This window comes from Conger conger, chromosome 11 (genome assembly GCF_963514075.1).
Source record: "Conger conger chromosome 11, fConCon1.1, whole genome shotgun sequence".
Classification (NCBI taxonomy): domain Eukaryota; kingdom Metazoa; phylum Chordata; class Actinopteri; order Anguilliformes; family Congridae; genus Conger; species Conger conger.
The window spans coordinates 4678250-4705700 of NC_083770.1; the positions used below are offsets into that span (position 1 = coordinate 4678250).

Consider the following 27451-nt stretch of genomic DNA (forward strand, 5'->3'; position numbering starts at 1 on the left):
GCTCATTGGTTGAAAACTGGTTCCATTAGCCACAGCTAATGGTGTTTCAACATCAGCACGTTCACAGAGAAAGGGGAGGGATAAACAGTGTTGTGATTTCAGGGTGTTTGCTGCAATTCCTCTCTTGACTGTTAAGAGTCCGAAATTACCTATTGCACCTTTAATGCTTTAATACAAGAAGCAAAATATTTTACCTTTCATACTATCTTTAAAAAAATACAAACAACTGATATAATGTCCTTACTATAATGTGGATGTGAAGCAGATTTGGCTCTTACTATAGTGAGGATGTGAAGCAGATTTGGCTCTTACTATAGTGAGGATGTGACGCAGATTTGGCTCTTACTATAGTGTGGATGTGAAGCAGATTTGGCTCTTACTATAATGAGGATATGAAGCAGATTTGGCTCTTACTATAGCAAGGATGTGAAGCAGATTTGGCTCTTACTATAGTGAGGATGTGAAGCAGATTTGGCTCTTACTATAGTGAGGATGTGAAGCAGATTTGGCTCTTACTATAGTGTGGATGTGAAGCAGATTTGGCTCTTACTATAATGAGGATATGAAGCAGATTTGGCTCTTACTATAGCAAGGATGTGAAGCAGATTTGGCTCTTACTATAGTGAGGATGTGAAGCAGATTTGGCTCTTACTATAGTGAGGATGTGAAGCAGATTTGGCTCTTACTATAATGAGGATGTGAAGCAGATTAGATGACATTTGTTTGGTCTTTTCCACTTTTCCATCATGGTTTAATGGTATTGAGGGCAGGTCAGGAGTTGACATCACTGGACACAAAAGCTATGCTGTTTCTGTAATTTCATTTATGGGTTGAGCTGCAGTTACTCAGAACTGCCCCTAAACATTAAATTCATTCTATTGCATGTCTGGCGCTCCCAAACACGTTTCTCCTGATCCTTTTTCATATCCACATACTTGGAAAGCCAAGATCGAGGTAGATTGACATATTCTTTCATTATTCATCTATTTGTTTATTTTTTTTAACTGTTAGTCAGAATGAAGGTTAGCAGTGGGAAAAATCATAAAATGCATATATCTTTCAGTGACTGTATTTGCAAACAGCTGTTGCACTGCAAAGACAATTCTGTACCTAATGCATGACTGATTATTAGTCATCATGCCTCTGTAAAATTTACAGCACTATGGTCAATTTTTTCTTAGTTTAGACAGTTTATTTAGGCGGTAATATGGACAGAATTTACGTGTATACTTTATATTATGATTTTGCAAATGTGTACTTCTGGCATTCACAATGAGACATTTTGTGTAACTGATGGCCTGTATTTCAAAATAAATAGTTTTCATTCTGAATGAAATAAATGGTAAATTTGAATCTTAATGATGGATATTCCTAATAAACACAGCTTGTACACAGACACCAGAAACCTAATTTTAGAGAGAAAAACTGGGTGTGTCGTGTCATTTCAGATCTGAATAGAGACAGAGGCATACAAGTAACACATTCTGTTGTTTTCATATTTACTGAACTGTGATGTGTCTGACGCACAGGCTTATTTGTACTGCCTCTGCCAGGGATTCTGCATGGTTTTCAGCTGGGGTGGACTGTGAAAATAAAGTCCACTTAAAGCAGCAGAAACTTTCAAACTACAACAGACCACAACAGACTACAACAGACAAAGCAAATGATTCGGTTCATTTGCTTAAATTGTGGCTGCTGGGAATTATGATCGTTTTACCGCCATTCATTTACGTTTATGTTTCATTTGCGTAATATGGTTTCATGAGGTCAGTATTTGTCTATTTAAAATGTAAATAATCTATTATTTTTCTGATGGCATTTAGTGATTTACAAAAATGCAGTGAATTTAATTGAAAAACAGGTTTGGAAGGTTTAAGTAGATTAAACGTCTTGTGTTATACTTTAAGCATCCTGTAGATGGCTAGCCATGTACCAATTGACATATTAGGACTGAGGATCAAATGGTGGGCAACATCTTTTAAGTTCTGAATGCCCATGGCCAGAGATAGGTTTTTTATTTTTAGGATAGGAGATTTATTATTTCTGCATATTTGCAAATGAATTACCAGAAAAGTTAAGTTGCTAACTAGTAGCTCATCAGCTTGGCTTACATCAAGGGGCATTTTTAAATTGGCTGTGCCAGAGATCGCTTGCTAGCTTGCCAATACTTCCAGCCAGTTATCACTTAATTTGTGATAGCTGGCCTTTGTAAATGCAGCAATACATTATCTGCATTGAGCTAAATATTACCCCTCCACTTATAAACCATCACAAAATAAATAATAGTGTTTACTGTGAAGAATAACACTATTGCTCAATATTTCTGGCCCAGAGTCAGATACTGATAGAGGACTTTATGTGATATGAGTCACTTGTGTACTGTAATGAGGATGCTTTTTGTTTAGCAGTAATCCAATTTAGGGCACTCTTCCACAGATTTACACAGCATATCCCGCCTTGCTGGAGCCTGACTGTCCTGCCTCCGCGCCTAGAAATCAGCCCAAAGGAGTGTGGCTGGTGTTTTAACAATGCTAATTGGTATACGATCTTGCGGGGTGCCTCCAGCAGGGAATAGTGCTGTTGTATTAGGACATGACATTCGCCACTTTAATGTAGGCCGTAAGGGTTCAGATTTAATCAGCTATAAAAATAAGGATCCTTGTCACAGTCTCCACCCATCTTCAGCCCAAACCAGGCTCATTCTCACCAACCCCCTGATGATACCACTCCTGAGTCGAAGAATTATATTGATGTTTGAGTGAATGTCATGCAAGAGCAAGGCTCTGTATTACATTACAAACCTGTATATGTACAAGGTTTGTGTTTTTATAGAATTTCCAGTGCCATACTTGACCTTCTGACATTTTTGTATCCGCGTATTATTTAGTTTTCCATATGTGTACTAGCTATAAAAGTAACACAACACTGAAATAGAAGACATAGTGATGGTTTTATTTCCTTCAATGATATTTGCTCTGAAAGACTTGCTCTGGAAGGTTTCGGCTAGCAGCAAGGTCAAGTATTTTGCATTTGAGTGTCGTTAAAAGGTGAAGCAATGGGGAAAATCACTTGGTATTGATGGTAATCAGCATGTCAGCTTGCAGAAAAAGAGAAGACTGGGGATAAGGAAACTTGTTGGGGGGGCTGTAGTGCAAAAAAACAATGGAGTAGACTAAGGGAATTTAGTCTATTCAGGGTGGATTCTGAATGAATTGAAATTCAATATATTACCAGACTCTGAGCTATTCAATTCAATTCAATTTTATTTGTATAGTGCTTTTCGCAGAAGATTTGCACTTAGACACCACCTGTGTGTCCAGATCAATTATGACCCCAAGAAGGACCTGACCCAATGGCCAATAAATTTGTCTCATTGCATATCTCTTCCCATAGTTTACTTTACATTACATTTCATTTTGGCTGACGATTTATCCAAAGCAGGCTAAGCAAGAGACAATGCTCCCTTGGAGCAATGCAGGGTTAAGGGCCTTGCTCAAGGGACCTACCGCTATGCGGATCTTGTGGCTACCCCGAGGATTGAACTACTGACCTTGCGGGTCCCTGTCATGTACCTTAACCACAACACTACAGGCCGTCCCTCTGATGCTACAAATCCCTCTAAATGTTTTATAGAGGGATTTGTAGCATGAGCTATATGGTGGTACAGTAGTGCTGTGGATAACATCGTTGCCACACAACAAAAAACATCCAGGGTTTGAATCCCTAATGGGGCCTTTCTGTGTGGACTTTTCATTTAGCTATTTTTCAGCTCATAATCCCCCTACCAACCTCATCCCTCTCCCAGCCTCCCTCCTCCTCCAATACAGTATGTTTGTGGGTACAGGCCTGAGACGCACTTCCTGTTTTGTGGTGTATGGTTGAAGGAGACTGAGTGCAGTTGTTTTTCATGCTTTTAAGTTGGAGGCTAATATTTGTTAGCGTTTCAAAAACTCATATTATAAACGCGGGGGTTTTGCTTTTGCCGCTAGGGGACAGAGAGGGAATTAAAAAAAAACAAATTCTCCTGCATTCGGCTGCAAGCCGGTTTGATAATTCAACCATATCCAAGCTAGCAAGGTTTTTTGGGGGTTGTTTGCCCTCTTGGGAGCAAATCTTAACTGTTGCGTTTAACTTAGCATTGCAGGTTCTCGTCAATGTGCGGTAACAGTAAAAAGACAGAATTCTAGTTACATAGACAAGAGTATTGAGTACAAGTCTAAGGAAGTTATACTCACCTTATACAATCCTCTTGTTAGACCACAATTGGAGTACAGCTCGGGGGACCACACCATAAGAAAGATATAGAGGCGCTGGAAAAGGTTCAAAGAAGAGCAACCAGATTGATTCCATGTATAAAAGATAAGAGTTACGAGGATAGACTTAAGATGCTTAATCTCTTTAAGCTCAGTAATTCAGGTGTTACTCAGGTGATTCTTCAGGGTGAGTTTGCTTAGCATAACGAGAGGGCACAAATGCAAATTGGCAGAGGAGAAATTCTGTACAGATATTAGGAAGTATTTTTTTCACACAGCGAGTGGTCCACTGTGTGGAATAATGTAGTGGAGGCAGAAACACTGGGGGGTTTTCAAGACCAGGGTTGATACAGTGCGAGATACTATTTGGCTTTTAAGAAAACTAAGCAGTAGGTAAGCTTAGGGGTAGGAAAAAGCGAGCATTGCTGGTCTGTTCTCGCCATTGCCTTTTGTTATGTTACGTTTTGGGAGGAATTGAGGAGGGAGGTGAAGGTGGTCCAGACCATGCCATATTGACAGATAAATGTCTTGGTAAATATACAGTATGTTATGTGGTGGTATGTGACTGACAAATGCAAAATCTACAATTGAAAATTGTTTTAAATTTCTTCTGGCCTACTTTTAGTGTATTACTTGCAATTCTATGGGTTACTCAGGGGAAGTACAGTGCAAAGTGTAATGAAGATAAGCGTGAAAGCTTTTAGTTTCTTGACAGTTAATTTAATAACAATATATCATAAAAGTACAAATTGAGAAAAGGTTAATGAGAACAACATCAAGTGCCAAAAACATTAATCATTTAAACTGCTTTTCCTGGGCCACTATGCAGCTTTTAATTAATTTATTTACTCATTTACTTACTTGCATTAGCTGACTCCTTTTAATGGTGTATACACTTGAAATGTTTTAAAGCGTTATTAATGCATTTCATTAGTAAATTTAGGAGATTCATAAAAACACTTTGGAATGGTTCATCCTGAATACATTCATATGCCTCTATTACTGATTACTGTTTTGTTCTGATGCTTCTTGACATCTAATATTGATGACTTTGTGTTATTTAAGAAAAGGATGTCCCCTTCTAAATTTTTTTAGGAATAGCAGGGATATTGTATTCACCGGGCAAATTGTGGAGCTGGCTATAAATTTACTGTGATGCACCTATACTGGAGACTGCTTGATAATAATAATACATACAGCTGCAAGCAGCAATTGACGGGGTCCAAGCAGCATAGCAGCAATTGGCAAGCACTTAGACTTTGATGGAGCAGTAGCTTCTAACCCCCGGAAACTGTTCTCCATTTTCTCCTCTCTCCTCAACGCACCGCCTCCTCCACCTCAGTCCTCCTTTGCTGCTGATGACTTTGCTGACTAGCACACTAGTAAACTTGTTTTAAAGTGAATAACTAATCTCCAGACAGCAAAATGGACAAAATGTACTACCTTACCTCTTTAGCTAAAATAATGTCCATGTCCAAGGAATCATCACTGCTTTTGCCTTTTTAAAATCCTGGATCATTTACATCTAGCCTTAGCTAGGTCTGTACCGTAGTTGAAGCACCTAGCTGTGTTTACAACATGCAGTGGGAGTCTATGTTCCCCACACACATATTAATTTAATGAGTAAGTTTGCTGAAGCCATTCTGGTTTTGCAGTGTTATGTAAGACTCAACTTTTGCTAAATATTGATTTATCCATGGTGTAGGGATCACCACCACCAGTAATATTGATATTTTCTTTGCTGTCCCTGTTATATTTTCCATATTTATTAGTTAGCTGTTGTTGGAAAAACTGTGGTTTCATGAGGTCAGACTGTGGCCATTCAATGACTGTGGCTAACGTGAGTAACGCTACACATTATTTCTATGGCCCTTCCTTCACTCTGCTGCCCGGTGCCTCCCTCCTGCTGCTGACTGTAGCCAGGCCTACCCATGGGCCTGCCTCTTCATTTAATTTGTTCGGAAAAAAAGAACAAAACAAACCAAAAAATTGCTAAATTGGACACTAAATGAAGCAGTGAAATATTTTTTGGAAAAAGTAAAAGGAATTAAATCTACTTCTAAATTTGCGGTCTGTCACTCTACTTACATCTTTCACTTAACCACCGTTCATCACGCTGCAATGCGATAGTCGGGAAAGTGATCTGAAGCTGACACTTCAAAATCATTGATTGGACCAGCACAATGTCAATATTCATTCTGAGGGAGGAGTACCTCCCTTGGCATGTCATTATACATGTCTTAGCCAATAAGGAGTTAGTAGGGTGGAAAAAGTAAAAAAAAAGGATTACATTGACTTGCACGAGAAAGCCCGTCCATTTTGAGGAAGCTCAGTTTTGCCTCCCCTGGCCCTCAGCGCCACTCCAAACTGTTAGTCCATTTTAGCCTGTAGGGGTCACTGTTTACACCTTTTGCAATGTTAGAATAGTGAATGTATTCTAAAGAAGAGAGAAAAATGGCTTTTCAAATGACAATAAGATTTAAAAATAAAAAAATACTACCTCCCCTACCTCTATTAACCAGCCTCTTCTGATATATACGTTATACACAATAAAACTTTACTCATACGCTTAGCCATAAGGCTTCCATGATTGTCATTGACATAACTCCGGTCCTCATGTTGACAAATGCCAATAACGGACTCCAAAGGCAATCAAAAGCCTCGAATCAAGACTTGATACTGAACAGACTCCTACACAGATCACCTGATATGGATGTGAATACCTTCAGATAAAAGGTAACCGTTTGCAATTTTACCTATTTGTATTGAAATAACAATTATAAAAATGTTTGTTTATCAGGTTCCCTTGATATTTCATTTTGATTAAAGATATGAAACCATTCAGTATGACAAATATGCAATAATAGAGGATACAAATATGCAATAATGGTGTACATCACTACACAGAGACAGACACACACACACACACACCCACACACATTGCAGTATATCTCTGATTTCTTCATCCGAAATGCATCAGAGTAGACATAACTTGCAATTAGGGATACTTCATACCAACTCCCATCTGTGTTACAGACTGGAATTTCCAATTTAAATGTAAATTTCCAGTGGCTACTTTGGAGAAGAAAGAAAATGGATCATTCAAAATGACAATGAATTATATATTTGAATCAACCGGCTAAATACTTCTGTCCCATGGCGGTCAGAATAATAGAAAAATCAAAGAACAGGTTTCAGAATATTGGGAGGTTATTGGTTTGTTAAAAATGCATACCTGTCGCATACACAGCTCATCATTCTCTGGTGTGAAACCCTGAACGACTTCAAGAAAATGACGAGGGAAGACAGGAAAAAGACAGCAAAAGTAATAAAATACTGTTTCAATTTCTACTCGAAATTGACTTCACCTTTTGCAAAGGTGGAATGCTTATGTGTCAATCAACCCTATACCATTGCATCAACAGCCATTAACACCTTTAAAACTGTGTCATTATACACCTGCATTATGCATTTCCCACACACCATGGGACTCCCCAGGGAGCGAACTGTGGCACTTCTGGGCCGTTCCCCATTCTTTGCCGTGTGGAGAGAGAGAGTGCCCAAACCAACACAAAATGAATTAAATCTATTCTCAATTCCCCCTCACAGGTTTTGGGCAAAAATAAAATATTAACAAAATAAGTTAAATTCAACAAGGCAACAAAGTAAAACTGAGCGACATCTTTTCAGAATGGAGCTCGGAGCTGCCCACTTTTCAGCTGGCCAGCTCCACTGCTTTTCAGCTGCAGAAAACAAAGCAACACAAAACTGGCAGTCTGGAGTAAAAAACAAACAACCCACTGCTCCGCCCCTCCTCCCTCAGAAGAAGAGGCGCTCCCCTGAGAATGAAAATACCTGAGAGCCCTGGTCTGGAATCTCACACCCCCACCCAGGTCCCGGAAGACACCATTACATACAGTAAATGGTGGAAATACCATTTACAGAAGGGGATTTTCAGATGTTATATGTTTTCATTAATCTTTAAAAATAATTTTTTTATTAGGAGCCAATATTTGCTGATAAGGCACTTATGGCTGAAGTGACTGAACGCTGAACCTTTTTTTCTATTCCTGTATATATGATTAACAGAACATTTCCAGTCATTTGCCAAACATATATTATGTTCATTACACTGCGGAGAGATATTTTCTCAAAATCCAATTATCTCAAGGTATATTTTTGTTTTTGTTTTTAAACACATATTACATTAACAGTAGAAATAGATTTAAACCAAGCTAGACAAACCAATTGTCAGTTACTTATGGAGAAAGAAAATACATTTTTTTTAACCCGGAATAGAGATGGCCAACTCTCCAGAAATAGAGTTGTACAAAGAACCAAGTGGGAATTCTTTCTGTTCTGCTATGGTAGTTAATTCCGGATCTGACAAGGCTGCAGGCGTGCCATCACAAGAGCAGTTTGAGACCGTGACTGAAAATGACTGCCCACAGACAGGTTGTGTTCCCATCTGTGTTCCAGGGTTTCAAATCAGCTGCGGCCACTGTGTTTTAAACTGTCCAACTCCTCTGCAAGAGCTTTGTGATTTTTTTTCCCAGAGTCAAGCATCACTACTTTGTTTTGACTCTACACTGCTTCAAGAAATCCCTGGATTGCAGAGAGAGCATGAAAGGGGGGGCTCCGCATACCTAAACTCTGCAAAGGAATGTCAGAGGACTACAGCAGCAGTTCCCATCTGTGATCCGGGAACGCAATGGCTATGCTGCTTTTCCTTCCTGCTGCTTCTAATTCATTAGATTTTTAATAGAGCTGTTCTCCATCTCCAAGCTAGGTTTGACATCAACTGACAGTTGGAGACCTTTAAAGAAAAAAAAAACAATTTGTCAGAGGAGTGCTTGTAACGGCAGCAATTAAAGGTGTTTCTCAATGTATTTGTGTAAATATGTGAGCTTGGCTAGATGTCTCAAATAGACTAAATTGCCTTAAATGTATAAAAAACTTAATTGAACAACTACTCAATCATAATTGAATTGAATACCAGTCAATATTACACATTTAACATGCCAAGTGACCTGATATAAATTATTTTATTTGGCAGTTATGGACAATGAGGAGTCATGCTGCCTAGCATTCCAGCGACTAGGAAGAAAAAATAATAATTTGTACATAATTGTAGTTGGCATATTGAGGAATATCTATACATAGACCCCAAGAGCTGGAACCAGGTGTTGGGGGGGGGAATAACTGGGAATAACTTGGAATAACTTTTTTCAAAGAAAGGCTGTGAAATTATCATTTCTGCTGAGTTTTTAGGAGAAAATACTATGGATCAGCCTACTGAACAAAAGGGTGGGGAGTTTGTTATTAAATATTGGCTGAAGTGGCGGAAAAGTCAGCACAAAAATCTCAAAATAATATGCACAACAGTAGGCTGAGAGGCGATGAACATAAAAAAAATGTGTTTTCAGATCCCCTTGAAAAAGTGATCTAAAGAAGGTAAAATAACACCATTTCATACAGGTTTTTCATTGGTAGTACAGTTATTGAATGGCAAGATTGTGTCTTTTTACAGTTTTCTAATGATTGGCTATATTATTACAGCGCATGATCAGATAATGTTCACCTGCTAACTGTCATGTCTGCATAATACATTTCACCAAACGCTGCTAGGCAGGTTGGGTTGTTTCAAATTAACCTGCTCGGTTTCAGAGCATAAAATACCATTCCTCTACTGACACGTGCTTTCTCTGATCCTTGGAACAATTTTAACGGACCAGGATAACTTAGACCAGGGTTCACCTGGAGGAGGTTTTCACTTCAACCCTAATTTGGCACACCTGATTTGACTAATTAGCAGCTCAACAAGATCTGAAGCTTGGGCGGCCTGTAGTGTAGTGGTTAAGGTAAATGACTGGGACGCGCAAGGTCTGTGGTTCTAATCCCAGTGTAGCCACAATACGATCTGCGCAGCCGTTGGACTCTTGAGCAAGGCCCTTAACCCTGCATTGCTCCAGGGGAGGATTGACTCCTGCTTAATCTAATCAACTATATGTCGCTCTGGATAAGAGCGTCTGCCAAATGCCAATAATGTAATGTAATGAAGCTGTTGAATGAGATGAGCTTTGTTAGGTTTGTAGTGAAAACCTACAGGATGGTAGGTCTCCAGGAACAGGGTTGGGCAGCACTGCTCAAGCTGTTGAATGAGTTGTGCTTTGTTAGGGTTGGAGTGAAAACCTACAGGACAGTAGATCTCCAGGAACAGGGACCCTAGGCTTATCCTGGTTTGTGGAACGGACCCCAGGGGTGTGGTCGGACATACACATCTCCATCCATCCATCCATTATCTGAACCCGCTTATCCTAAACAGGGTTGCAGGGCGGCTGGAGCCTATCCCAGCATACATTGGGCGAAAGGCAGGAATACACCCTGGACAGATCACCAATCTATCGCCGGGCACATACACATCTATCATAGCTATGAAAGGGGCTCTTCTCATCATTCATTCGGTAGCCTACTGCTGCAATGGCCGCTGCTGTAGGTGTTGTTGGTGAAATGAATTGTCTGTTTCTATATCTAAGAGTGTCCGGCAGAGTGCCAGTGAAACGCCGATACAGAAGAGACCGATAGTAATTGACCTTAACGGCTGGAAATGGGTACAAAAATTACATAAATGGTTAGACTTAATGCTTAGCACTGTAATAATCCACTTAAGAGATTTGACATGTTGTGGGTTCAGAGACGCTCTTCTGCATACCCCTGTTGTAGTGTGTGTTTATTTGCATCACTGTCACCTTTCTGTCAGCTTTGACCAGTCTGGCCCTTCTTCTCTGACTTCTCTCATTAACAAGATGCTTTTCCCCGCAGAACTGCTGCTCACTGGTTGTTTTCTGTTTTTCACGCCATTCTCTGCAACCCTAGAGACTGATGTGTGTGAAAATCCAAGAAAATCAGCAGTTTCTGAGATACTCAAACCACCCTGTCTACAATCATTCCATGGTCAAAGTCACATTTCTTCCCCATTCTGACTTTTGGCCTGAAAGGCAGCCGAACCTGTTGACCACATCTGCAAGCTTTTATGCATTGAGCTGCCGTCACATGATTGGCCGATTAAATATTTGCATGAACAAGCTGGTGTGCAGGTGTACCTAATAAAGTGCTCACGAAGTGTATGACAATAAGTAAACACCCATCATACATTGATACACAGATATTATATAAAAATGAAAGCTGTGCAGTAGCATGTTGCATTACATTACACTGCATTACATTACATTACATTACACGACACTATATTACATTACATTACATTACATTACACTACATTACATTACATTACACTACACTACACTACATTACATTACATTACATTACATTACACTACACTACATTACATTACATTACATTACACTACACTACATTACATTACATTACACTACACTACACTACACTACACTACACTACACTACATTACATTAGTGGCATTTGGCAGACGCTCTTATCCAGAGCGACCTACAGTTGATTAGACTAAGCAGGAGACAGTTCTCTCCTGGAGCAATGCAATCCAACGGCTGTGTGGATCTTATTGTGGCTACACCAGGGATCGAACCACCGACCTTGCGTGTCCCAGTCATGTACCTTAACCACTACACTACAGGCTGCCCCAGTCATGTACCTTAACCACTACGCTACAGGCTGCCCCAGTCATGTACCTTAACCACTACACTACAGGCTGCCCCAGTCATGTACCTTAACCACTACGCTACAGGCTGCCCCAGTCATGTACCTTAACCACTACGCTACAGGCTGCCCCAGTCATGTACCTTAACCACTACGCTACAGGCTGCCCCAGTCATGTACCTTAACCACTACGCTACAGGCTGCCCCAGTCATGTACCTTAACCACTACGCTACAGGCTGCCCCAGTCATGTACCTTAACCACTACGCTACAGGCTGCCCCAGTCATGTACCTTAGTCATGTACCTGATCCACAGCTTCGCCTTAGAGCCGTGCCCCATATTTCATATTTCATACAGCAGCACGGCTCTTTGCGGCCTATTCCTTGCATAATTAATTAGCTGGGAACGATCGAAACTGGTTCCAACCATTACGTTTGATCCTTTGTCTTCTGCCTCTTTATTGTGTTAAATGCATTTTATAGTCATCTTAGAAACGTGATACAATATAATGATTACTGTGTGAAATTGTGCATTTATGTCTCTCTGTACATATCTTGGATTATGTAATGTAGGCCTAATGGGTTGTAAATAGAAGGGTAAAAGGCTTACGTATAAAAACGCTGTGAATGCACACTCCTTGGTGGATGGGCAGATACACAATTTAAAAATAATTGCATTTAATTAATTCAGAAAAAGATGAAAGAATAACCATTTAGTTCTGGAACAGTCTAAAGAATAAAAGTGTTGATGTTCAGGCAAAATGTGCACTCATTCACCTCTTTATTAGATATTTATTAGACTTATTTTCAGACTTAATGGTCTCCTGCTCCTGTGTCCACTTCGGGGTTCAGCAGTGTGTTCAGAGATGCTCTTCTGCATACCACTGTTGTAATGTGTGGTTATTTGCGTTGCCGTCAGCTCTGACCTCTCTCATTAACAAGGTTTTTGCCCACAGAACTGCTGCTCACTGGATGTTTTTTTGTTTTTCGTACCATTCTCTGCAAAATCTAGAGACTGTTGTGCATGAAAATCCCAGACCTTGTCATCTGAAAATAGTTAAGGTGCCAGAGAACATCTCCCTTAACAGACAGATGTGACGCTAGCATTGTATTTGATCATATGGCCATTGAAATGCATTGAAATTCCTGTGCCTTTCTGTGGGTCTCCTAGTACATAATGGGTTAAAATGGTCTTCATGATGGGTTGTGTCTGTTTATTTCAGAGATGTGCATTTCCCTCATGCTCATGAGAAATACAGACGCACATGTGCCTTCCATCAATAGGAAAGTGCTCCATTGATAACAGCCAGAAGCAGCCCATTTGGCATGCGAACACATTTCTGCATCTCTATTTTCCAGAACAAAGGGTCACCCAACATTACACAGAGCCTTGCATTGTGTGCGTACACTTATGAAACTCTCCCTGGTTCTCAAGACCCCAAGATGGGGAGGGTTGGGGTCAGGCGGTGGGGTGTTTCTGAGGAAGCTGGTATTTGGGCTACGCTGTCCCTTTAAGGCCTGGAGCGCCCTGGGATGGCAGTCCCCTGGGATTATCGCTCCAGCGGTGAGCTCCTGACGCCGGCCGTGGGACTGAGGAGACGGCATGCGGGAGAGGGGGGAGAAGCCTGCCGGTAACGCAGCGGGACTGAGGAGCACGCTCCCCGCCCTGGCCCCTGCTCCACGCTAACCGCCGCTTTCCCTTTCTCCCCCAGATGGCAAACATAGTCCCCTCCGTCTGCTGCGTGGTCCTGGCCGCCGCTGTGGTGGTGTTCGCCAAGCGCCAGCAAGGTAAGCCCCGATGCGCTTCCCCTCCCATCCGTATTCAATCCGCCGCTCGCCTGCTTACTAATGCCTCCAGGCCGCTCCGAAGCCCACAGTTTCACTGCCCTGGTGAGGACAGGAGAGATGGCATGCCATCACCGGGCCTGTCACCCGACCGATGGGTATCGTGGGAGTGTTGAGTTACACACTGACTTTTGCATTGTATATTTTTTTTAAAGTTGCTCGGTCAGATGAAATGTCAGAACAAAAAGTGTGATTATCACCCTAGACAGTGAAGGGAGGGACAGAAAGTTAGAGTCACTTTGTTTGGCTTCTCAAAGAGTTTGAAGAAAAGACAGGGGTGATAACAGCGTCATTTTATCTGTCAGTTTGAAAGGGGCTCTCAGGTTTCGGTCATTGGCAATGCTTTTCTTTCGCCCAACATTGGCGATTTATAAACAGAAAATATGAAACTACTGATTGTTTGAAACCATCCCGGATTTCTGCAGTAGATATACATAGAAATGTATAGAAATGTTGTGGAGTTACTTTTGTGGAAGTACTACACCCACCAGAGCATACTTATAGAAATGTTCCCTATAATGAGAAAAACCCCACACTAACCTACCCTGTCTGGAATCGTACCCTGTGGAGTATATTTATGAGAACCAGAAAAGCAGGATTATGGTGAAAATGTTTTACCTGAAGCAGAAATTGATATATTGACTGGCACAAGGTTTGATTTCTCTGCTTGGTGGGTATGATCTGTTCCTAGGCGACCACAGCCGTGCTTCCTGCGACACGTGCGTTTGGCATTCATCCCCAGGTCTGATTATCTCACCGTACGATTTACTGTCGCCGCTGACATCACTCGATGATGTGTGTCACAACTTATTACTTCCAGTAACGCTCCCGATCTGCCACTTCCCAGCAATTATTCCATTCATCACAACTCTCGTTAATCAGGAGACGAGCTGACGGAAGAGGGCCTTTCCAAACGCCACGCAAACAGAGTGGCCGCAGGTCTGGGCATGGTGATATTGAAAACATTTTCAGAGGAACGCCACCAATTAAAGATGTTCGCCAGCTGGAAGTGAGAGAAATCTTTTACAGTGCAAATCTTAAACGACATACTAATGCCCTTGAGGGTGCATGTATTCGGTATAATTAGGGCTAAATGAGCTCATGAGGCATTGTTGAATCACACAGTAAATAGAGCAAAATGCAAACATTTTCTCTTGAGCAATGGTAAAAATAACAGTGGCACCTGCTACAAGGACGGACATCTTACATTCCCCATTGTCTTGAATCTGCACCAGATGTCTTCCAATCCAATATGTTTAAACATAGACATTTTTATACTAAACATATACCTACCACAAAGTTAATTGCATCTCATTAGTTTATTTGCTCTGGGAACATACGGTTTACATATATCAGTGTTTCTAATGCATTCAATCTGGGGTTGTACTGGAATGGTGTTATTGTACTGCATTATGGCATTATTTGAGATATGGCTACATGTGGAACAGTTAGGTGCTACAGATCTGTAGATGGTTAAGTCTACAGTCCATAGCAGCATTTATTTTGTATTGATGCTTTAGCACCAGTTCAGTCTCTAGATAAAGGAGTTTGTTTGGCAGTGACTTTGTGGCCAGTTGTTTTTTGTTCAGGATAATCTTATTTTTATACTGCCCAAGGTTTGATACAAAAATGGACAGTTGCAGGAGTGTATGAAGATTTTTGTTTTGAAGTCCTCAAAACAAACAATAACTAAAAATAATTTTGCTGCTTAATGATTATTACTGAAGTATTGTATGGTTTCCAGAAGACAATAGATACACGATTCTCACCTCACATGCTAATTATTCGGAGAGCAGATTGGAGTATTCACCACAATTTCTGTTGAAAAGGCCCAGTCCTTTTCAATTTTCCTATTTTATGTTTCCCATTGAAGCATGTTTCTAAACGTTTATCCAAAAAAGCACAATACAAGTGGCATTTAATTTAATTGGTTGCTGAATTACCTAATGCAACTTAAAAAAACTGGATGTAAGTAATGAGATGGACAAATTGTCAATTTTAGTTTGTACTGTTCAGGTACCAGCCAAAACATAACACTGTAAAGAGGAAATTAAATATTTTTAGCAAAATCAGTTGTAAGAGAAAGGGACAGGCTGTTTGTAGTGCAAATCCTGTTCAAAACGAACGCAGTCTTCTGCGGAAATGATTGGACATCTGTGTTGTACTTTTGCTTCATCTTTGAGGCGGGTGTGAAACCCATCAAAAAACTAGATTGTTCCTAACTGTTTCCAAACCAATTGCAATTCCAGAATGCAATGTCCTTTAGATGACAGCTGCATTCATCACATTTACCTGCTGCCATCACACAGCCATCACCTGAGCATTGGCATTCTTCCTTTTTTTTCTTTTTTTTCTGTCACTTGCAAAAGTAATGAGAAATACACTTTAAAAATGCACATAAACACGTGTGTGTGTGTGTACATGAGTGTGTGTTTGTGTGTGTGTGTGCACATGAGTGTGTGTGTGTACGTGAGTGTGTATATGTGTGTGTGTACATGGTGTGTGTATGTGTGTGTACATGAGTGTGTGTGTGTGTAAATGAGTGTGTGTGTGTACGTGAGTGTGTGTGTGTGTGTGTATGTGAGTGTGTACGTGTGTGTATGTGTGTACATGAGTGTGTGTGTGTGTGTGTATGTGTGTACATGAGTGTGTGTGTGTGTGTATGTGTGTACATGAGTGTGTGTGTACATGAGGGTGTGTGTGTGTGTATGTGTGTACATGAGTGTGTATGTATGTGTATGTGTGTGTGCATATGAGTGTATGTGTGTGTACGTGAGTGTGTGTGTACATGAGTGTATGTGTGTGTGTACGTGAGTGTGTGTGTGTGTGTGTGTGTGTGTGTACGTGAGTGTGTGTGTGTGTGAACAACTGCACCTCTTTCCCTTCATACCATAATTTAGAGAGCATCTTGCACTGGAGTATAAGCAGAGAGAATAAATAATAAAATAAATAAAAATAATGTAGTAATGAAAGGATTATCTGGCACGGATACCATGTTTTTCTTGGTCTCCTATACCTCTCTTGTCAAGGGAAATATATTTCCCTACTTTCATGCATGCTTACAGATGTTAATCTGAAACAAGCATTTATCAAAAACAGACACTGTCATACAAATATGGAGTGTGCGGAAATGAAGGGGATGTTGGAGATGAGATGAGAATTTTTATTTTCCTTGATAAAACGTGCCATAGCCCTGACACAGAATACCTCTGGAGAGGAGTCCTTTAATAGATTGAATGTTTTGGCTGAATGTGCGTTCAGCAGACACAGGGCCTTGCGGCTCTCCTCCTGAGCTACTGGCAACCACAGAGCTTACATGTCATTTCAAATCAAGTTACTTTACAGCCACGTGTCCCGCTCCTCAGTTTAAAATGTGGCCTGGCTTTCTGTGGAGGGACCAACGCTGACGAAGGTAATTGATCCAAATAAATTGAGCGTGTAATTGACATATGCCTGGATTCAGTCAACACTTGTTCTTGGCCTTTGACTCAATTCGTTTCAAGGGTTTGTTTGAAAAAGGTAACTGAGAGTCACAGTTAAGGAAAAAGCTGATTACTTCCAGGCCGTAGTCAACAATTAACAGGGTGACACTGATATCAAAGCAGATAACAAAACTGGAAATAAATAGTAGTATGATGAAGCAGCGCGTTGTGCTTCGGTATCGTGAAGCAAAGCCTTGTATGGAAGAAAGGCAGATCTGTCATTACTCTACCCCCTCCACCTGCTAATGACCACACACACACACACACTGATACTGGCAGTGTCCTTTCATGCACTTAATACCATGCACATCAGCAATTGGTCAGTTCAGCAAGTTTACCATCCGGGGGTGTAGCTAGGATTTGCGGCTTGGGGGGGAAACAGGTGAGATGTTTTTGTGTTTTTGGGGCTGGGAGGGCAGGTCAGTGGATTAGCAAAATCACCATCCATGTGCCAGGCAACGGGTTTCGCAAGCAACAGCACTGTCATTTCTTAGAGGTAGATAAGGCCTTAATCATATAGAAAAGCAATAGGTTTATACAATGCAGACCCAACTCGATCACTGAGCTAGGAGTTCACTACAGGGGCAATGCACGGTCAATATTCCCTATATATAATATGTATGTATCTATAATATCTATGACTCCAAGGTACAGTGGTTTCTCGTTTCATTTAGTGCTTCTGCCTCAGGAGATCTGCCAGGCAGCGGGAGATTTTTGGTTTTTTTTCCATAGTAACATTTTTTCATCATGAGCCGAAAAGTCGGTTTTCCGGAAGTAAATACAGGACCAAAATACTCACCAGCGGGAAACAGACATTTGAATCATGGTTATGGAATGTAGGAGCGTTTATAGACCTTGAATTATGAAGTTTCGACTAACGTTAGTTCAACAATTTTCAAGACCTACATCAGGTATTTCAGCAGGACTGCTACATCCTGTCATTTTCTGTTTCCCTTAGGCCACACACAAAACCATTAGCTAGCTATCTTAAGTTGTAGGCATTTGGATGAAATCAGTGTAATATTTAGTCATGGTCTTTCTGTGACAATACTGCTTTCGCAGGATAATTTTATTAATTGTTTAATTTTTTTTTGCAATAGGCTACATTCTTTGCAGAAGTCTGACATGTTCAGAAGCTATTGTAGTGAGTAATCATGAAGTAGAAAGGTTTGTTGAATAGATGGAGATGGGCGATATGGCTCAGGCAGTAGGAGCTGTCGTCTGGCAGTCGGAGGGTTGCCGGTTCGATCCCCCGCCCGGGCTGTGTCGAAGTGTTCCTGAGCAAGACACCTAACCCCCAAATGTTCCTGACCAGCTGGTTGGTGCCTTGCATGGCAGCCAATCGCCGTCAATGTGTGAGTGTGTGTATGAATGGGTGAATGAGAAGCATCAATTGTACAGCCCTTTGGATAAAGGTGCTATATAAATGCCGACCATTTAGATGGTACAACAGCCTCCATGCTACTCAGTATTATTTTTCTTTTTCCAAAATGGAGTACACCTCATGAGACCCATAATATCATTTATTTTCCATGTGTGCTTTTTTATTTATTTTCCAAGTCCCCAAATGTCAAATTGCCCAGATATAGCTTATAAGAAGATATTGTCATCAAATTTGAAAGGGGATTTGTCCAGTGTTGTGACTGTGGCTAGTATTTCTAAGCGCACCAGCCACAATAACCTGTATTCACTCAAAAACAGAAAATATTTTCAGTAAGACAAAAGCTTCCACTTTCATTGTGTTTGAGCTTTTGTAACTTTGTTTTTGAAATATTAGTTATATTTAGAGTAGGTATTCAGTCCAATTCAATTTTATTTGTTTAGCGCTTTTTACAAAGGGCCTTTGTTGCAAAGCAGCTTTACAGTATTAGAAACCGGGCCCCAAGAGTACTCCTAGGGCAACAGTGGCAAGGAAAAACTCCCTTGGAACAGGTAGAAACCTTGAGCAGAACCTGACTCAGTAGGGGAACCCATCTGCTGCTGGTTAACACCGGTTTGTAAAAACAATGGTTTTAAACAGAAAACCAGATTAAATAAGAGTTCATGAATGTCCAATAACTTGAAGCACAGATGGCAGGAACACCAATGGGTGGCACTGTCAGGCAAGGGGACAGGCTTGGTGCTACAGCTGTGGCAGGAGGGAGTTGTGCGGCTGGTCTTGGGCTGGAGCTCCAGGCCAGGAGGGGGTGCGCAGGAAATTTGGGCTAGCGCTCCGGGCAGGTGCCCAGAGCGAGGAGAAGAGGAAAGTAACATTGTTAGGGGGTCCAGATGGTAATTGGTCATTCACAGCCGGAGGGAGAGGTACCTGTGTGCGATAAGGAGAACCCCAGCAGAATAATGCTATGGCAGCGTAGCTAAGTAGGTAGTGGCCAACACATCCATGAGGGCAGGCTTGAGACGGTCACCACCAGACCATGACTGGTTGTACTTAACACAGCACTACCAACAATGATCCACTGACAGCACTGACCGCCAAGTCCACCAGAGACTCTATAGTTTATGCCAGCCACCCACTCCTGCCCCTCAACTATAGGGCAGACTAAAGAGATACGTTTTTAGCCTAGCTTTAAATAAGGTGAACATGAGCAGGCAATTTGTTCCACAGGAAAGGAGTACGATAGGAAAAGGCTCTGCCACCTATTGTACTTTTAGTTATTCCAGGAATAACAAGGAGGCCTGCACCCTGCGAACGGAGTATTCGTGAGGGAGTATAAGGATGAAGTAAATCATCCTAAAAAGTACAGAGGGGCAAGCCCATGTAAGGCTTTAAAAGTCAGAAGTAGTATTTTGTAATCTATTTGGAATTTAACAGGCAGCCAGTGAAGTGAAGCTAACACTAGGCTGATGTGCTCAAATCTCCTTGTTCTAGTAAGACTACGAGCTGCTGCATTTTAAATTAGCTGGAGCCCTTTCAGAGAGGAATTTGCACATCCAGATTAAAAAAAGAGCATTGCAGTAATCTAATCTTGAAGTAAGAAAAGCATGCACTAGCTTTTCTGCATTATTTAGGGACAGTATCTTCCAAATTTTGGAGATATTCCTTAAGTGATAAAAAGCAACCCGAGAGATGTTTTTAATATGTGCATCAAACGCACGATCTCGCAAGTAACTCCAAGGTCTTTCATGACAGCACTTGAGATGATGCAAATTCCATCAATGTTTTCGGCCCAAGGACTTGGGCCCCACTACCATTATCTCAGTCTTATCTGAGTTTAGCAAAAGAGAGTTAAGATTCATCCATTTCTTTATGTCTTTAAGACAAGCTTCCATTTTTGACAGCTGGACAACTTCCTCAGGTTTGACTGATAGACACAACTGTGTGTCATCAGCATAGCAGTGGAAGTTAATGCCATGTTTGCGAATAACTGGTCCCAGGGGAAGCATACATAGAGAGAAAAGCAAGGGCCCAAGCACAGATCCTGGTGGTACTCCGTATCTAACCCTGGATTGATAAGAGGAGTCATTGTTAAAGTGCACAAATTGATATCGGTCTGATAGGTATGATCTAAACCAAGAGAGAACCTGTCCACGGAGGCCTACTAGATTTTCAAGTCTATCCAACAGGATCAGGTGATCAACTGTGTCGAATGCTGCACTTAAATCTAGAAGCACAAGTACAGAGATGCAGCCGCTGTCAGAGTAGGTCATTGAGTACTTTGACCAGGGCTGTTTCACTGCTGTGGAAGGGTCTAAACCCAGATTGAAAAACTTCCAATATATGATTGTGGTGCAGAAATGAACAAAGTTGTTTTGATATGACCTTTTCTAGTACTTTAAACAGGAATGGGAGGTTCGAAATGGGCCTGTAGTTGGACAAATCATTCGCATCTAAGTTTGGCTTCTTAAGAAGTGGTTTGATGACTCCAAGTTTAAAAGTCTGTGGAATGTGTCCAGATGCTAAAGAAGCATTGACAATATGTAGTAGTGGTGGTATATTAACTCTTGGTAAACAGAGCCCAAAAGGTTACCTTTCAGAAGAGATCATGATTATACTTGTAGTGAAAAGGGTTCAAGAATAGTAACCATTTTAGTTTGGGTATGTCGTTTTCTTGCTTGTGTCAAGAAAAGGGGTGATACTTAAGAGGTTAAGGACAAATGGTAATTGAATCCATGCCATATCATACATCCCTGAGACAGCCAATATATAGCAGTAAAACCACTGCAGTGTTTCTTCAGAAGGTGGTGGCTAGTGGCTAGCTGGGCTGGGGGGGGGGGTTAGGTAGGCATGCAAACAAAACGGTGTTTTTACTTGCACAAGTAATGTATCTATTTTTATACAGAACATAAACATGCACACAAAATAAATTAAGAAATACAAAATTGACTTGACTGCTGCATGACTGTTTTTAGACAGAACAGTGGCATGATTGGTTTAACTCATGTGCGAGTCCAATGCATCACACCTGTAGTTTGTACAGGGGACCTCTATGAATGGCCTACGAGAGGGGCCATATATTTGAGATGGGCCTTTTAACCCTCTGCTTGTGCATCCTGCATATTCTGTAAAACATCCCTAGGTATAGCACATACAATTTTAAATAGTCTATATGGTATATTACAAAAATGACATATAAAATAGCAGCAATTCACGTTGTAATAGTTGTTGTTTTTTTAAGTAAAAAAAATATATAGATAAATAAATACACAAATAATTATTTGAATGGGTCTTTGTGGATGATTTATAATGTACCCAATTCATTTTCATTAACGATCATATTATGTCAAAATAAATAAGCTTCACCTCAGCACGTTCCGTTTTGCAAAGCCAGCGAGAGTGTTTTTTGTACATATACCACTCCGGATTCTACCCAGTCACTCAGTGTTTAGAGGTTTGCGCGATATCAAGTGGGGCTGGAGGAAGCTGTGGAAGGGGTGAGAAAGATGGATGGCTCTGTCTGTTTGTTTGTGGCAGGTACAAGCCTAATATTTTGGGCTGATTTTTTATCTGCTATCTCTCCTTACAATGTGAGAGATATTTACTAATTTGAAAAGTTGAATTTGCCTACTATAACTAGCTACTAGTCAACTTCTAAATGTCGAGACACAGACGTGCAGAAAAAATCTGCTATCTTACTAACTAGCAGAATATTAGACTGGTTATGATGGTATTGTATGGAGTTACAGTTTTTTACAATTGTTTTCACACTTGTCTCAATACCATGTCCACTTTTTCAAAACTCTTCACACAGTGTGCTTTTGAAACACACACCTGAGAACATCAGTTAACATTTGGTGCAAAATGCACTTCAACCACCAAAACACTTAATATTTCACCAAAAAGTGACTCTTGCTGCCATAACTATAGCACATGCTTTCTCCCATAAGACTACTTTGTCACTCAATGTTCAATAAACTAGAAAACACAAACAACTTGGAGCATTGCTAAATACATACATTATGTGTTTCCCTTTCCTCTATTTTTGCATCCACAAATATTTGAAACCAAGTAGCTAAAGAAACTTTTGATCTGTTGGTTTGCCTCTCACAATAGATGTCATGACTGATTGTGGTAAATTTACAGTAAACTGTAAATGAGTGAATGTTTTACTATATTGGAAACCCAGAATAACTATTTTCACTGTGTAATGTAAAACAATATATGATAAAGAAACAAATCACAAAAGCAACAGAGGGTTTACAGTATTTTGACGTTTGTTCTCACAATGCAATATATTGTAATTCAGAAAAGAAAAAGACAATACAATCAATTACTCAAAATACATTATAATCAATAACAAATACATACCAAAAAGCTATATTTTCACTATATACAGTAATTCGCACATATATTGTCTGCCTATCAGTATCAGAAGTCTACTGTTGACCTGGCCCATCCATCCTGTCCTCTGCATTTGGCCATAGATTTTCATCAACATCACTCCGAATGTTATCTCTTGCTATACACTGAGGAAAACATCTCTTTGCATGCCTTATCCAGCCCTGGATGTGTTCCACTGTTATGTCCATACACCCAGCAGCCATTGCATCTAGAAGTGTTCATGTGGGTGGTGGTCCTAAACCTTCACATATACCTTCATAAACTTCATATTGGTATCTGAGTTCCTTGACACCCTCAGAGTTCCTGTCAAAGGGGACAGTGTACAACTGTTTCATTCTGATCTGATGTTTCTGTAGCACTCTTGAAATGGTTGTAGTTCTTACACTGTCAATGTTTGGAAATACGTTGTTGTCTGCGATCATGTTGTTGCATATTTCTCTTAGCCTGATGCTGTTGTTGACAATGACCATCCCAACTATTGTATCCTCCTGTTGAGGTGTAAACATTCTTCCCCTTCCCCCTGTGTGACTGTGAGGTAACCGCTGGGTCCTGTAGTGAGTCAAAGACAAATGTGCACTGATACATCTGCTTTTTCTGGAGACTTCTGGATAAATCACAGTACTGCTGTAATATACACATCAATTGAACTACTTCAGTCAGAATGCTGTAAATACTGTATAGTACCTGTTGGTTTGCCTGAAAATCCTCACTATTGAAGCCACTGTGGATCTAGGTAAGTTTGGTTGAACCCTCAACCTGCTTCCCTCAGGGACAGACCATGATTTACCACATGATCAATGACTGTGGCTCTGATTTCCTCGGACACAACTGTTCTTGCTCTTCTGCGACGTCTTCTTCCTCTGCCTCTGTCTGCATCCATTTTCCCCACCAAGGCTAAAGAATGCAAATGCCAATCATTATTGAAAAAGGTGGCCCCTTTGTATATGTGGTAACGGGGCACAAACAACAAGCACCTGGGTAGGTTGTTCACTGAAATGACAGCCAGGTGTTTCAACAATACATATACAGCAGTAATAGTGGAAAAATCTCTTCAGTGACAACTACATCTATATTTACCCTATATACATGCACATTTCAATGCAAGTATGATCACTTTTGTATAGATGGTAACAAGGCTGCAAACAAAAAATAAAATTAATAAACTGAATAAACTTTCTGCTCAAATCAGAATGATCTGTCTTAAGTATTTCAAGCATATAGTTTCATTTTTCTGCCAAAATGCAGCAAATTTCCTTCCACAATGATTAGAATTTTATTGGGTTTTGAACTGAAAGTAAACTGTTTTGAACAGAGTATCTAAATGTCCGCAACATTTTCTGTATTTGTACAAACCTGAGAGAGGTATTCATGAATTTTGGAAGAAGTGGTGATTGAATGCCTTTAGTATGAAAGCAATGCAAAAATATCCACAGTTTAGTTCACATAGTCTATTGATATGGTGAATGTGTTAAGTGTTTTGAAAAAGTGGACATGGTATTGAGACAAGTGTGAAAACGATTATAAAAAACTGTAAGATTAATAATTCACTCTCACCTCAAAGTTGGTCCCATTTGATGATGATTGAATGACAAACTGCGCATTATTTTGAACGAGCAGATTCCCTTGCTCAACATGACCTTGTGACACTATTCTCTATTCTGAATCTATTTTTTTTTTTTTTTACAGTTTTTTTACTATCGTTTTCACACTTGTCTCAATACCATGTCCACTTTTTCAAAACACTTAACACATTCACCACATCATTAGACTATGTGAACTAAACCGTGGATAGTTTTGCATTGCTTTCAAACTAAAGGCATTCAATCACCACTTCTTCGAAAATTCATGAATACCTCTCTCAGTCAGTGTTCACTACCAACAAAAGTTTGTACAAATACAGCAAATTTTGCAGACATTTAGATACTCTGTTCAAAACAGTTAACTTTCAGTTCAAAACCCAATAAATTTCTGATCATTGTGGAAGGAAATATGCTGCATTTTGGCAGAAAAATGAAACTATATGCTTGAAATACGTAAGACAGATCATTCTGATTTGAGCAGAAAGTTTATTCAGTTTATTCATTTTTTTTGTTTGCAGCCTTGTTACCATCTATACAAAAGTGATCATACTTGCATTGAAATGTGCATGTATATAGGGTAAATATAGATGTAGTTGTCACTGAAGAGATTTTTCCACTATTACTGCTGTATATGTACTGTTGAAACACCTGGCTGTTATTTCAGTGAACAACCTACCCAGGTGTTTGTTGTTTGTGCCCCGTTACCACATATACAAAAGGGGCCACCTTTGGATTGGCATTTGCATTTTAGCCTTGGTGGGGAAAATGGATGCAGCCAGAGGCAGAGGAAGAAGACGTCGCAGAAGAGCAAGGACAGTTGTGTCTGAGGAAATCAGAGCCACAGTCATTGATCATGTGGTAAATCATGGTCTGTCCCTGAGGGAAGCAGGTTGAGGGTTCAACCAAACTTGCCTAGATCCACAGTGGCTTCAATAGTGAGGATTTTCAGGCAAACCAACAGGTACTATACAGTATTTACAGCATTCTGACTGAAGGAGTTCAATTGATGTGTATATTACAGCAGTACTGTGATTTCTCCAGAAGTCTCCAGAAAAAGCAGATGTATCAGTGCACATTTGTCTTTGACTCACTACAGGACCCAGCGGTTACCTCACAGTCACACAGGGGGAAGGGGAAGAATGTTTACACCTCAACAGGGGGATACAATAGTTGGGATGGTCATTGTCAACAACAGCATCAGGCTAAGAGAAATATGCAACAACATAATCGCAGACAACAACGTTTTTCTACACTACATTTAGACACTACAACCACTTCAAGAGTGCTACAGAAACATCAGATCAGAATGAAACAGTTGTACACTGTCCCCTTTGACAGGAACTCTGAGGGTGTCAAGGAACTCAGATACCAATAAGAATTTTATGAAGGTATATGTGAAGGTTTAGGACCACCACCCACATGAACAGATGTCACTTCTAGATGCAATGGCTGCTGGGTGTATGGACATAACAGTGGAACACATCCAGGGCTGGATAAGGCATGCAAAGAGATGTTTTCCTCAGTGTATAGCAAGAGATAACATTCGGAGTGATGTTGATGAAAATCTATGGCCAAATGCAGAGGACAGGATGGATGGGCCAGGTCAACAGTAGACTTCTGATACTGATAGGCAGATAATATATGTGCAAATTACTGTATATAGTGAAAATATAGCTTTTTGGTATGTATTTGTTATTGATTGTAATGTATTTTGAGTAATTGATTGTATTGTATTTTTCTTTTCTGAATTACAGTATATTGCATTGTGAGAACAAACGTCAAAATACTGTCAACCCTCTGAAGAATACTGTTGCTTTTGTGATTTGTTTCTTTATCACATATTGTTTTACATTACACAGTAAAAATTGTTATTCTGGGTTTCCAATATAGTAAAACATTCATTAATTTACAGTTTACTGTAAATTTACCACAATCAATCATGACATCTATTGTGAGAGGCAAACCAACAGATCAAAAGTTTCTTTAGCTACTTGGCTTGAAATATTTGTGGATGCAAAAATAGAGGAAAGGGAAACACATAATGTATGTATTTAGCAATGCTCCAAGTTGTTTGTGTTTTCTAGTTTATTGAACATTGAGTGACAAAGTAGTCTTATGGGAGAAAGCATGTGCTATAATTATGGCAGCAAGAGTCACTTTTGGGTGAAATCTGATGTGCTCAGGTGTGTGTTTCAAAAGCACACTGTGTGAAGAGTTTTGAAAAAGTGGACATGGTATTGAAACAAGTGTGAAAACGATTGTAAAAAACTGTAATCTAAGGTTAGTTAAGGCGGGACGTTTTTTGTTCAGCCGGCCTTTTGTTCAACTGCGGGAAACACTGCCCTGCAATACTAAATCAAATTTTCATTCCTTGTGCACTGAAGTTATCAACATGCAGTAGGCTGATTTCAATGGCAGATATGAAAAGCTTTTTAGTTGTGCCTAATGTGATAAAATTACGTTTGTGCTTTTTCCCTGAATATTATGTCAGGAGATCAGTGTGCATTGAATAATATTGCTTTCATGAATCGATCAGATATTGATCTGTATGTCTATATCTGAAATGATTTCATGTTTAGGGTATGTTCTTTTTTAAAAATTTAGAAATGCATAATTGAAAATGAAATGCATCGAATAATCTTATATATTTGGAGAAAATGTAACCAAGATGAAAATGGAAAATGACATTTCAATAGCTCCAGTGTGGACAGTATTGGTATGAATTGTGCTCAATGCCAAATTAGATAAGTTGTAATTGTAATACAAATCAATTTATTGTGTTACTGACAGGAATCTTGTTCCTTTGCTTGTTGTGTCAGCAAAGTAAAATCAAATTATTTTGTGAAATTTTCCTTCTCAGTCTACATTGGATTTTCCA

General features: G+C 40.1%; 1 protein-coding gene across 1 annotated transcript in view; it reads left to right on the forward strand.

The window, feature by feature from the left end:
• LOC133140968 (ciliary neurotrophic factor receptor subunit alpha-like) overlaps positions 1-27451 on the forward strand; it is a 229986-nt gene that overhangs the window by 52833 nt on the left and 149702 nt on the right. Inside the window, exon 2 of the mRNA XM_061261302.1 lies at positions 13600-13675. Within this exon, the coding sequence (XP_061117286.1) occupies positions 13600-13675 (76 nt within the window). The remainder of the gene's footprint in view (positions 1-13599; positions 13676-27451) is intronic.